At 39.2% G+C, this 14,003-nt stretch overlaps 1 protein-coding gene across 1 annotated transcript; it reads left to right on the top strand.

The window, feature by feature from the left end:
* Positions 1 to 10,017: 10,017 nt before the first annotated feature.
* On the top strand, positions 10,018 to 11,383 carry LOC102224865 (pleckstrin homology domain-containing family F member 1-like). The gene is made up of 2 exons (XM_005810919.2): positions 10,018 to 10,302; positions 10,403 to 11,383. Exons 1-2 carry the CDS (start codon positions 10,059 to 10,061, stop codon positions 10,858 to 10,860), a joined length of 702 nt encoding a protein of 233 aa, XP_005810976.1. The 5' UTR covers positions 10,018 to 10,058; the 3' UTR covers positions 10,861 to 11,383.
* Positions 11,384 to 14,003: the final 2,620 nt, after the last annotated feature.

Raw genomic sequence — 14,003 nt, 5'->3', positions numbered from 1 at the left:
TCTATGCTAAACAAGCCAGCAGAAGTGAGTAAAAGACAAACAGACTCAGTGGTTATAGGAGAGGTCACTCTGTAGTGACGGTTACACATCAGCTAAAGGAAAGTAGCAATATATATAGACACGTTACATGTTATTGTTTATATCCGCTGGAGGGCAAAATTCTTCTTCTACCGACAATTCTGTTACAAAATGAAACCTGGAGATAAAAGGTATTTTTAATTCAGTGCCGTGCGAAACGGCAAACGGAAAATAACACAGAAAAACTGTGTAAAAACAACTCAGTCACTCGTATTCTTCTTTTTGGGGCATATCCATCTATTATTTAATGTGCACAAAATCTTTTTGTACTGTGGGAGGAAGCCGGAGTACCCGGAGAGAACCCAGTCATGCACATGGAGAAGATGCAATCCTGCCATACTAAAGATCAGGAGGAGCGTGACAGATGGGACAGGCCGCTAATCAAAATATGGGGCAACAAAGCTTTTTAAGGTTGACTTTCGCTCATTGCAGCGAGACGTCTTCTTTCTTCGTTGCAAACGTCGCAACCTGGTAAAATCGGTTGTCTTGGGACCTTTGGATATTGGTGGCGTTTGCTAGCGTCCCCTCGGACCGATGTCTTTTCCTTTGACCGGTCTTTTAATGTCGATTCAGGAGAAGTTTGGGTTTTCTGCTCAACCGTCTCCTTTCCAGAGCAAACGTTCGCAGGCGGAGACTTTTGCTCTGAAGAGCAAACAGCTCAGTTTTTGGACTCAACTGTTTGCTCTTCAGAGAGACTGGAAGAATCTCTGTCTTCTACTGAGGTCTCCTCTGAAACCTCACTGCAAACGTCTGATGCGTTTTCTCTGGCCAGAGAACGCAGGGAATCCTTCTCCGGTTTCCCAGATGGAGGACTGAAAAGATATTCATCAAACATGTCGTACTCGGAGATGGTGCGCTCATCCTGATGGTTCAGGTTTTTTTCACAGCAACCTTCTCCAGCCGGAGAAGGTTTGTAAAGATAAGCGTCAAATTCATCATACTCCGTGCTCTCGTCCTGGTAGTCACAGGTTTCAAATTTGACACCTGGAAGCAGTTGGTTAACAACTTTTCTCACTCCAGTGGTAATAAAATATCCAGCGGCAAACGTCAGTGGGAAAAACTTTTCTAAACTTAAGACGCGCTTCTTCTACTTCAATTGCTTCTTTCTTTTTCATCGCTGCTGCTCTTGCTGAAAGCGCTTCACGTTCTGCTTTAATTTTCAGCTGCATTGTACTTGTACTTTATCCTTGCGATGTACAGCTTGCAATCGAGGTATCGTGTTACATCTTTCCTCTTCTTTAATCTAGTGATTTTGTCATTCGAGCTCGTTCTTTGGGCTTTGGCTCCCTCTTCTGTCCAACATGCACAACTTCAGTGTCGTCTGCCATATAGTCCCGTTTTATATTACTTTTAATTCTTGCACATAAACTGTGAGCCTCCAAACAGCTTCTTACTCTTCTAAAAAGTTCACAAACATGAGTGACAGAGTTTCCTTATGTGCAGGATTTCATATCTGTAGATCACGGGATTTATCTGTTGACATGTGCTGGCAGCTTAGCTTAGCAACCAAGCTTCTGTCGCCCTTGATAACGTTGTACTTACGGATTTTATTACTTCAACTCCGTTGTTTCCTTCAACTGAATTGAATCTCCGTTCGTCTGTAAGTCCTCTTTTCGTTTTGACTTAGTCTTGAAAAAGTCCTCCCAAGAGAAAGTCGTTTGACTTGATGTAAGTGCGGCATCTCTCACTAGTCTAGCCCCTTGAAGCTCTTTCGTACGTGATACATTTCTAAAAATAAAAAAAAAAGAGGTCTTGAATCCGACGGTCATCATTAAGTCTTTACTGAACTTAAAAGAAAATAAAAATAACAAACAGATTCAAAACAAATAGAAAGTGACGATCAAAAAAAAGACTGTTACTCTCAAGGTGCCAGACTTCTACAATGAGCAAGTACTTTCATCTTTCATAAACTAATTAGTCACTAACCAATCAAAAGGCACCACGTAATAAGCTTAATTACAATTACAGATGCTTATCCTTTTCAAATAGCAGAGTAAAAAATGAAACTCACATAAACACAAAATAACGCTTTGTATTAAGTTCCAAAAATGTATATATGGCTCCTACACCTGGTTTATCAACTGCGGTAGCAATTTCGCTCCAACTCCTCCCCTCATTTCTATATTTTTTGCATGTTGAATAAACATTAATGTTGTTTCCACATATCATCTCCAATGTCCGCTGGACTTCGGGTTGTCGCTGTTTGGGATTCCCCTCCGTAATTTCCCCTCAAAAAACAGGGAGGAGAATCCACGCTTTCTGCCACATTCAACAGGTTGCGTTAAAGCTCCCAGTCGGGGAAACTCCTGATTTGGATCGGAGCGGCAACGATGATCTACCGTAACACACCACACACTACAGGATGAACAGTTACGAAATTGCAAGTGACAATCTTAGAAAGACCACCGTTCTAAGATTGTGATAAGGGGAAAATCGGGGCAAAAAATCGTGTAGTGTGAACACTTTGGCTTTATGTTGTTTAGTTTTTATTCTAGTACATTTTGTATTAATGGAGACTGAGAATCCATTTTATTTTTGTTTTTGGTTGTTTTGTTTATTTTGTTTATCAGTTCCAGTGTTAAGTGTTCTTTTGAAAACACAGGAAGAAAGAAATTGCATGCATTGTTACGTCATTTCCATTAAATCAGTGTAAAAAGGTCTTCAAACAATATTATTATTTATTGCAATAATTTTTGAGACAATTAATCGCTCAGCAAAATTTGTTATCGTGACAGGCCTACCTACAAGAGAAGATTTTAAATTTTAATACTATTACTGTTAAATGGATCGGAAATGTCATATTTTCCTGCACTTTTTTTTTGCATTATTCTTACTTTTTTCTTACATTATATTATTGACCAGTTCTCAAAACTATTGCATAAAACCAGTTTTGGTTATATGATTTATTGTTTTGGATATCATGTAACTGAAAAGTTTTTTCACTTTGATATTTTTTTTTTTTAGGTGACTGCAGGCTGGTTAGCTCTGTACCTCAACTCTTTGCTTTGCTAAAGTATTTATTTACCTTTGAAATGTTATACATTTTTATGATATATAACCATATAGCATATATATCTCAGTGGATCAAAGTCGTGCATAATTGTGGCGCGGCGATGCATCATTTTATTAGAAGTCATCAGTGAACACAGGAAGCAAGTTGTAGAGAAGTTAAATAGAATAAGATTATAAAATGAGCTTTGAACATCACAGAGAGCTGCATTTCAGTGAACGTCTTAAAGCAAAAGCAGCATGGCACAACTACTGAGACATGGTCACACACTCAAACCGGGCCGGGAGAGCGTCAGTCAGAGAAACTCGAAGAAACTTGCTGACAGGAGTTTTTCAGAAGCGTTCCTAATCTGATGCAGCAAGTTTCTCCGAAGGGGTTTTATTCAGGTGTTTTACTGGCAGGAACCAAAAACCTTGCAGGCTGGAAAGTAGCCAGGAAAACCCAGAGCAGGATCTGGGTCAGTGCTTTCACCTGACAACAACAGATCAGAAAACCTCCCTAAACCTCTTTACATGTGAGCATCGAAATTGTTATCCAAACAACAGCAGGTATGTAAAGGGCTTTTGCGTCTCTGATCCAGATAAGCGGTATAGGCCTTGTAACAACAATGAACCTATTTCTGTAATCTCTCTCATCTTCACAGCTTCGTGAAGGCTAAAAATAAATCTGTGTTACAGGAATCAAACCCCGCCCCGCTGGTGGCAGTCTTGTTTACCTCTTTCAACCATCCCAACCTATTCAGCAGGCATTCTCTTTGCTCACAAGTTTGTTATTGCAGCTTACAGTAACCGCAAAAGCAAACACCTACTGGCATCCGTGGCAGTCTGCCCACTCTTCAAAGTGGGAAGGCTATCAAGCTATTCAAGGAAGGCAGATGTTGAAAGAAAATATCGACTTCCCTAACGGGTGGATATCAAAGTCTGGAGCAGTAATTAAAACATTTGAAACATCTGGAGCGGTAACCGTAGCTGACTTCGGTTTTCTTTGGGCTGCCATGTTTCCGTACCACCACCAGATGACCGAAAAAAAGGCTTTTTTCGGTCTGGTTATCTCAAGCACAGAATGATAAACACTGAAACCTTTGGGCTTTGTGAGACGATGAGTCAGCTTTCTAGCGACAAACAGAGGTCAGATACACTGAAAAACATCTCACGGTGAGTGTGGTGGGGCCTGGAAACATTGCTTTTAGCTCACGGCATCATGAAGTCTTTCAAACGCTGCGGCGTCACATTTTAAACAATTGTACAATTTTGTACTTTTACAGCAATTTCTGAAGGATAGCAAAATTACAGGATTTTGATTTGTTTTCTAGCAAAATTATACCACATTATATAAGTCAAGTCTCAAGTCTTGATTTTAATGACTCGAGTCCAAGTCATGTGACGCGCGTCCCCACCTTTGGTTTACACTCATTTCAGGTACATTTCCATGTTTTCCCCCTTCTCAAAAAGCAGCTCAGACATTTTACCCTCACACCTGATGCATGCTTTCCTGATCAGTTTGTTATTGTTCCGGTTTCTCTCTGAAAGCCACAGCAGCAACACAGCAGGTAAGTTTGCTGTAAACTTTTACCCGCAGGTAAAAGTTTGTTGTTTTCGGGAATGTCTTAATGTTTTCTTGGGGCTAGTTTCCTCTTCCCGCAGCCACAAAATATGCATCAGTCACTGTGTTATCAAATAAGATCTCGGTGCTTTTGGAAAGCGATCATCTTGGCTGATTAACCCAATTACATGCCAGGAAAGCACCAGTTGTTCCAGTTTACCTTCCAAGGTTGATCGCTCTGATAGTTCTAGGTCGAAACGGACTGAGAAAAAAACTTTGACTGTTCCCGTCTCCATCATCGTTGGCTAAAGTTCTGCACTAACCAACTTCCTGGTGCCAAACGGTCATATCTCTCTTTTGTCTTTATATTTTTTGTTTCCAAACTTCTTGGGGACTGAAATTTTACGCCGGGTAGAGAATACAAAGTTAAGCTTTTGTTTTACTCAGAATACTTTCAACGAAAGTTAGAACTCACCAAAACACAACAGGAGCAATAAAATACACAAATTACACACTTAAACATATATAACTCCCAACATTTTTACATTTTATCTCATTTTAACCAAAAATGTTAGTTTATTTTTATGATTTTGGGCTTTCTGTGCCCAAAGTAGTGAAAAAATTGTAACAGTTGGAGGCAATTAAATTAAGTTTTTCAATCCCTGTCTAATTACTTAGACAATTAAACTACTCAAGAGGAGTTTTGGTGCTGGGAATCTTTAAATGCATCCGGAAAGTTCGGCCAAGAAAGTGGATCACACATGAAAACATCCAAGAGCATAAAGTGCTCCAGTAAACATTTGATTCGCAATTATAGTGTATGTTCATCATGTGCATAATTTTCTCTTAAATTTGCAATATGTACTCAAGTTTTTATTCTGAGCACAGTGCACTGCAAAAACACAAAATCTTACCGAATATGTTTCTCTAGTTTCTAGTACAGATATCTTGGTGCACTTGAAAAAATGAAAAAACTAACCTGCAAACAACTTTTCAGCAAGCTACAAGAGTTTGTTTTAAGTCAACAATTCATTAATATGGCAGAAATTAATCACAAGACTCATCACAAGACAAAATTAAGGATTTATTTACATTAAACAAGCTCCTGTATCTTGCTGAAAAGTTACTTGTAAGTTAGTCTTATTTGAAGTGCACTAAGATATTTGCACTGGAAACTAGACCAAAAATCCCTGGGTTGCGTGTTTTTTGCAGTGTTTTCGTTTAATGGCCTGCTCAAGGTCATGTATACTTTTAAGATTGAAAGATCTACTATGTCTATCTGATTCTGGTAAAAGGCCTCACTGTTTTTTTCTTGACTCTCCTCTGAGCTACTCCTCTTTTCAGTCCTGCTATATTTAGTCTCTCTTATCAGATTAAAACAGGTGAACCACAGTTGACAGGAATCAAGCCACGCCCCGCTGCTGCTAGTGTTTGATCCTTTAGTCAGCTCATCATTATGTTGCCTCACTGGAACGGTTCTCAAATGTCACGGCATTAAAGAAAACACAGAGGATATGACAGACGGACAAAGAGCTTTGTTTTAGATCAGCGTCATTTCCGACCCATCCTTCTTACATCCTTATAAATTTAAGCAAATTAATTTACTTAATGAAGTTAGTTAATTTACTTTAAGTACTAACAGTACACACTATTATTGTTGTCTCAGTTGCATAATTTAAATATATGGAAAACACTACAGCTGTGGCGCCACCAAGGGGGGGGGGAAAGAACGGGGAACGTCCCACCAATTCCTTCAAGAGATGTAAAACAATTTTTAATGCGAAAGTAAGTATTAAACAAATCAACACTTTCTCAGAAAATCTATTTCTAAAGGTCCAATCCACACATGCCAAACTATCCACACATCATAACCCAAAAGTTACATTAATAAGTAACCGCCACCATGGTTTCTAGACACATTCACTGCATAAGACTCCACTGATGAAGAAAAGACACATTGTGCAGAATGAGAATGGACAAAAAGTAGAAAACAAACCATATAGAAATATCCGAGGAAGCTCTCAAATGGTTACAGAGAAAGACAATAAAGGTACTTAAGTGGCCGAGCCAATCAGCTCACTGGGATCTAATCTGAAATCTGTTGAAGCCACTGAAGTTCAGAGTGCATGAAAGACAGACGGTTTCTACAAGCAGCAGACGTCTTGAAAATAGAAAATGGGCTTTTTATACAAATTATTTAATAAATTTTACATAAAGCTGCTTAATGCTTATTTCATTTTAATCCCAATCCCACTTTATTGCATCACAGGCTGTAAAAGTTTCTCTCATAAAGACCATATAGTGTGCATTCCTGGAGTTTTATAACTTGTTCAGCCTGAATCAAATAAATGTTTCGTTATCAGTTGATCCAGGTGTGTTGGAGCAAAAACTTTTCCCCAAAACTTTTCTATGACTTGGAAAAGTCATGTTAGCTAAACTGCGTTAGCTTCTGGCCGGTGAACCCGTTTACAAACAGACAATGATACAAAATATGCAAACAAATATAAACTTTTAGAATTTTTTTTCCTAGCTTTGATTCACAATTCAATCATTATTACATTCATTTAGCATAAATGCTGCCTCACACCTTTTAGTTGCAGATTAGTTCTTTAGGGGGTTTTGTTGTTTTCCTTTCCTCTTGGTTCTCTTGGTCTTTTAATTGTCAAAAACCTTTTTACATTTTGTGCTTGATGTGCTAGAAGGAAAATCTCTGGACCACTGAGACATTCAAGGACTCTGTAAATAAAACGCCGTGCAAGCGGGACTGGCCTTTTGAAAGCCTTTCAGTCATTTTTATTCCTCCTTTTGACGACGTGAAAGCTGGATGAAATGTTTGAGCTCCAGCAGACACTTTTAAATCATCACAGTTTGATGAATCTGAACATTTTAGTTAAAATCATAAACTTGTTTTGTTCCTCATTGTCAAACTCAGCTATGCTAGCTTGAGGACTGATGTAGCTTGATGAATTTGACTGGCAGCCAAAAAGGAAAGATGAGCATGACAAAATATAATGACTGGAAAAATAGATGTGATTTCGTACTAAAAAATTTCTAATAAATTTTTTATTTTATTTTGCTTTTTTCCTCTCATTTCTCCTCCAACTCTATAGTGGCCCCCCAGTCACGGTTAGTGGTTTATCACAACATGGAAGCAAATTCACATTCATTTAAATTGGGTGTAAATCACAAAGCCACCAGTCAGGTGTTTATTTTAGTTGCACATTTCAGCAACAAGGCAGTTCAAAGTGGTTTACACCATAAAAACATAAAACAGTCACCAATTATGAAAAACTTTACAGATTGTCAAACTCCATCAAACTTTGGAGCAGTGACAAATAATTTGTCTTTCTCTGGTTATCCATTGTCAGATCTCACATTTCCAGTATGGCGGGGGAAGGATTTACAGGTTTTAGTTGTTAAGTTGAGAAGTTTAGTTACCGGTAAGGTAACTCGGCACATTGTGCTAGAACATTCTAGTTCTTGTAGAATGTGATTCCAGGAATATTTCATCTCATTTTCACAGCTTTTTCTTTTTCCTTCCACTTATCAGGTTTCCTCATTTCAGTAAAAGCAGACTGCGTAGTCGGTGCTCGGAAGCAAAATGTGTGTAAAAGAAGCCATAGTGCAAAGAAAGATCTTCAGAAAGCCTGGAGAACAGTTGATTAAGATCGCCTTAAAATCCTAGGAATGTCTGGCCATTTCTCAGTAGAGCGTTCTTGCACTGGCTCCAAATCTTCAAAGCATCAAGGCAAGTGTGAATCTGCAGTTTTGAGTTTGATAATTGAATAATGAAATAGAAAATCAGTCAGTTTTCCTTGACCTGGCAAATTCACATGGAAATTCATCTTAATTTGTCCAGGAAGTTTGTCTCCAAAAACAACATGCATTTGAAAGAAATACATCATCAAAAACATGCATGTTATAAATAATAATCAAAGGGAAAACTTTACATGTATTAAACCCTTATTGTGGCTGAGATGCTTGTTGCGACAGATATTTTATCTCTGTTGATTAGGTCCAAAATTTTGAGGAAGGCCCCCTCCACAGATTAGATTAAAATTTGGACTTTGGCTGGGCAATCAAAGTATGCTAGTATGTTTCCAGTCAGTAGAAACATGTTAGTATGCCAATAACAATTTGTATGTATAACATGCCACCTTAATAAAATATTAATGAAATTGCATTTCTTCAAATGTTTTCTACTTTTGGGCGTGCCGTGGTTAGCGCGACCCGTATTTGCATTGCATTGTGATTCTGTGTTTGTTATGATGTAAAGCACTTTGAAATGCCTTGCTGCTGAAATGTGCTATACAAATAAAATTTGATTGATTGATTGATTGATTTGGAGGCCTTCAGTCCTCGACGCGGCCGTCGCGGGTTCGACTCCCGGACCCGACGACATTTGCCGCATGTCTTCCCCCCTCTCCTTCCCTGTTTCCTGTCAGCCCACTGTCATATAAGGGACACTAGAGCCCACAAAAAAGACCCCCTGGAGGGGTAAAAAAAATGTTTTCTACTTTTGCATTGTGGTGTGATCTTTTCATTGTCTATTTCTACCTGTTAGAAACACACTTCCTGGCTGAATTAAGATCATTTTCCATCTAAATCTGAATGATTCTGGATTTAACCATAAGGACGGTCAGTGTGTGAATTGACTGTGATGATTTTCTTTTTTTAACAGTTCTCTACTTTTTCATCTCTCAAACTCAACTCAAAACCAAAGTTTGCTTTTATATTTTACTTCCAGGAAGTTGCCGAAGCATACTTTCCTTGATGCATGTTAAGGATTGGAACCAGTACAAAGTGAAGCTCGGAGACTAACAAACAGCTAGAAACTCTTGGGATTTAAGATGATTATATTTGAATTATTATTTCAGTTTTACGTAGACGGTAAGAAAAAGGTTGGAACATTTTAAATAAAATAGCTAATAGCATTCAAAAGTTTTCATAAATATACATTTGAAAAGTTGCATTTGGATTCAGCCCTTTATTAAGGAAGCAATTTTCATCTTTTGAAATTTTGTAAACACATATCCAGATAAGCCAACGAGTATTCACATCTTTAGCAAACAACACGATACTGCGTTTTTTTTGTTTTATGGGACTACAGATGGAAATTTGCATTTTGCTAAATCTGGTATATTGTCTCTGGTATATCAGATAAAACCCAATTAAATTAAATAATAAGTCACATTAAGATTTTTACTGAGGTTTTATGAAATACAAAAGAAATTAAGGATATTGAAGCCATCCTCCACCTTTCTGTTGTTTTTGTTGCTGCATAAATTCCTTACTCGTCAGCTCCGCCTAGGAAGTTCCACTGACATCACCAGGAAGCAAAGCTAGGCCTTTTATAGGACTCCTCTCTGACTTCTTGCCACTCAACAACCAAACTGCTCTTACTGCTGCTGCAACAGACATCAACATCATGGATTTACTGGTTTCTGAATATCAGAACCGCCAAAGGATCAAGGAAGTTGAGAACTCCTTCGGTCCCTCAGCGCCGCAGCTTTTCACACCAGGTCGATTTCTGAAAGGAGAGGGCCCCCTGATGAAGCAGGGCCGCAAGAAGTGGGAGCAGAAAATGTTCTTCCTCTTCAACGATATACTGGTGTACAGCAGCATCATCATGAACAACCGCTGGCACAAGAACCCCAAGATCATCCCGTTAAGTAAGTCACACACACCTCAGTTCAGGAGTAAATTCAGACAGCAGAGAAACTGTTTATGGGTGCAGTGTGTTAAGATTGTACAATCATTGTGTCATTTCAGAGGACATCATGCTGGACGACATGGAGGACTTTGATGACGTGAAGCACCAGTGGCTGATCTGCACACCTCGCAAGTCCTTCCACGTATCGGCCTCCTCTGACGAGGAGAAGAAAGCCTGGATGCAGCACATCGAGGCCTGCCAGCAGACCCTGCTGCAGGAGCCGGTCCTCCAAACAAAGACAACCTACGCCAAGTCCTGGATCCCCGACCGAGCCGCTCAGAAGTGCATGCGCTGCCTCGCCACGTTCACCGCCATCAACTGGCGACATCACTGCAGAAAGTGCGGCTTCGTGGTGTGCAACGCGTGCTCCAAGGGCCGGGCCCTCATCGAACACATCGACCCCAACAAACCGCTGAGGATCTGCAAAGCCTGCAACAAAACGGAGGATGACCAGACCTTCCGCCTGAGAGGAGACAGCTCTGGCTTGTGGGATGAAGCACCCAGTGATGAAGAGTGAACACTGAGCAATCCTCCTGTAGTAATCAAACTGTAGGTTGAAATTGAGGTGGTGTGACAGAAACCTAGTCATGTGTCCCCTTCCTGTGGAGGAAATGTAGCCAATATCATTCACATGATATTCAGAGAGAATCTGAAATCCTGGATGTGTGGAAGAGTTGAGCAGAACAGAGCAGGTGAGGGAGAGGAAGGACACCTGTCAGCCAATACCTGAGTTTAACATGAATGTGTTGGTAAGACCTGCTGGACTGAAGGAGAGCAACGCAACCGCTACAGAGTGTTGGACTCTTGATGAAAATAAAAAAGCTGCTGTAGAAGACAGAAAGTCATAAAGTATTTGAAAAGTAAATAATGAAAATACTGTAATATATATGTATGTATATATAATTTTATAAGTGTGCTCAAACTGTAGTGTTTTGTTATGTGAACATATGTTGTTTTTGTTCATGCTATCTGGTAAGCAGCTTGTTGTCAAACCACTGCTGCAACTTTCTCAATACAAATAAATGTTCAGTAAATGTAAAGAGTTTCCGTTCAGACCATTTTTTATTTATTTTTGTCTAAAGTTCTTTAAATTATTAATCCTACTGCATCAGATTCAATTGTGCACATTGTTGCAGTTGCTGTGGCATGCGTCCATTTTTAAATCTAAAAGAATAAAAAATGCAAGCAGTGCTGGGAATGTTGCAACATACAGTGCCTTCAAACCCTAATATAATCATACACCTCTACCCCCCAATATCTATCTATCTATATATATATATATATATATATATATATATACATATATATATATATATATATATATATATATATAGATATATCTATATATATATATATATATATATATATATACACACACACGTGCGTTTGCAGGGCTATCGTTGCGGGGAATTTCCATTGACTTCCATTCATTTCTACAGCCTAAACCTTACCCTACCCTAACCCCACCCATTACATACCTAACCCTAACCAAAACTCAATTCACACCTTAGTCCTAAATCTGACCCCTGACCCAAAAACAGCGTTTCCCCTTGTGGGGACTAGGCTTTGGGCACCACAAAGAGCAGTGTCCCCCCACAACGTAACACTGTCAACACTGTCAACAACACTGTCCCCCCAGTGTTCCCCACAATGTCAGGAAAATGGTCCCCACAAGGTATTAGAAACAAACGCACACACCCACACACACACAAGGGGTATGTAGTAATCCTTTAAACACATATATGACAAAAAAATGACAAGTATTTACACCCTCGGCAGATTTAGGTTTAAATTTATTTTGCTAACATTTGGGTAAACTGTTAATGTTAGAAGAAAACACGAGACTCCGACTTGAATCTGATAGAGAATCTGATGGGCGGAACTAAAGATCAGCTTTGCGATCATAAACAGTCTATAAATACTGGTGAAAATATGCAAAAAGCTGCTCAGCAACAAAAATATTTTAGAAAATAGCATTATCTTCACCGCATGTTTACGTTATGCTACTCTTGCATTGTTTTGTTATCTTTTGATAATACAAGACAACAAAAAATTATCTTTTGGTATCAAACTTCCTGGAAGATTTTCCATCTAAATCTGCCAGAGGAAAGAATGACTGAGGGTTTAGTCAGTGTGTGGACTGACTGTGATTTTTTCCCCCCTTTTCCACAGTTGTTCTTCTGTTTCTTCTTTCATTCAAGAAAATCAAATCACAAAGTTCTATTCAAAACACAAATTTAAGAATTTACCTTGTATTCAGCCTTTCTGACATCATCACCTGTGCAGCAATGGCCCGTTGCGGTCCATCATGACAGTTTTGCTAATTTTAGTATTTCCCATGTTTCAGCAACACTTAACTGCACAATAAATAATGATTCCGTATTTTATAAGACTGTGTCAGTCCTTACAGAGCCCTGTAGGGGACATGGGGAATTTTTTTTCTTTGGCGTTCCCTCATAAAACTTTTAAGTTTCTGTTTATATCTTAGGTTTGTGGTGCCTTTCTATACTAAAGAAAAAGATATAAAATTTCAGGTATTTCACAAGGAGATATTAACATACATGGAAAAACCTTACATAACCTTACATAAGGCAGAAAGTACGAAGGGCATACAGTATTCAATCATGCCGCATAACTGATCAGTAGATTATTGCAAGGGAACGCAAAAGTTTTGTGAGGGAACGCAAAAAAAAAAAGAGAAAAAAATCCCACGTCCCCTGGAGGGCTCCGTATGAAATGACCCAATTCCAATTTTATTTATTTATTTATTTAACGTAATGCGACCTGTGTCTGATCTTTTCATGACAGGTCGGATTTTCTTCGAATGCGACCCTGGCCACTTGGGTATCCGATAAGTATCCGTGTCAAATGCGACCAAACGTCCAGGAAGTTCATCCGAACTGAATGTCACTGATACTCGACAAACGTCACTATTATGCACGTGAGCGCGAAGACAAACAACAACCATGGTGGACTATGATGAGGACTAAATTGTTACTTGCTCCGGTCGGACAACAACTTACAAATCGCAGGCTATGCTCGCATCCATGTTTACTTCCGCAAACTGAGCACTACTTCTTCTTTATGAGTGGTTCTATATGTGTGACGTTATTGTGCCCTCTACTGAGCATGTGGGACACTTTCATCGTGTGCAGTTCACACTGGAGAACAGAAACTTTCTGTAAATAGGAAAGAAAGAAAAAATACAGCCAAACTATTTGGACTATTTCTGAGTTGTAAGTCATCTGACAGTTTTGATTGTGTCTCTTTTGTGTTGGTAGACCACCTACTAAAAATTATATATAGTTTAATCTCATTAGCAAAAACTCACATCTCGTCGTGTCATTAAAGAAAAATAATACCACACCATAAACCCACTTGGCACAATGTGGTCAGACAAGTATTGTTGTTCCGGCATCATCATCCATCCATGGACTCATCCATCAGATTGCCAGATGGAGAAGCGTGATTCAGAGATCGCGCCTCCAGTGACGGCATCAGACGTTTTGCATTGCACTCTGTGATGTATGGCTTGGATGCAGCTGCTCATCCATGGAAATCTGTTTCATGACCTCTTCGCACTATACGCTTCAGCATCCGCTGACCCCGCTCTATCAGTTTGCATGGTCTACCGCTTCGTCGCCGAGTTGCTGTCGTTCA

This window comes from Xiphophorus maculatus, chromosome 16, assembly GCF_002775205.1.
Source record: "Xiphophorus maculatus strain JP 163 A chromosome 16, X_maculatus-5.0-male, whole genome shotgun sequence".
NCBI classification, from domain to species: Eukaryota; Metazoa; Chordata; class Actinopteri; order Cyprinodontiformes; family Poeciliidae; genus Xiphophorus; species Xiphophorus maculatus.
Note: the sequence above shows the minus strand (reverse complement) of the source record. Positions and strands in the feature narration are given on the sequence as shown.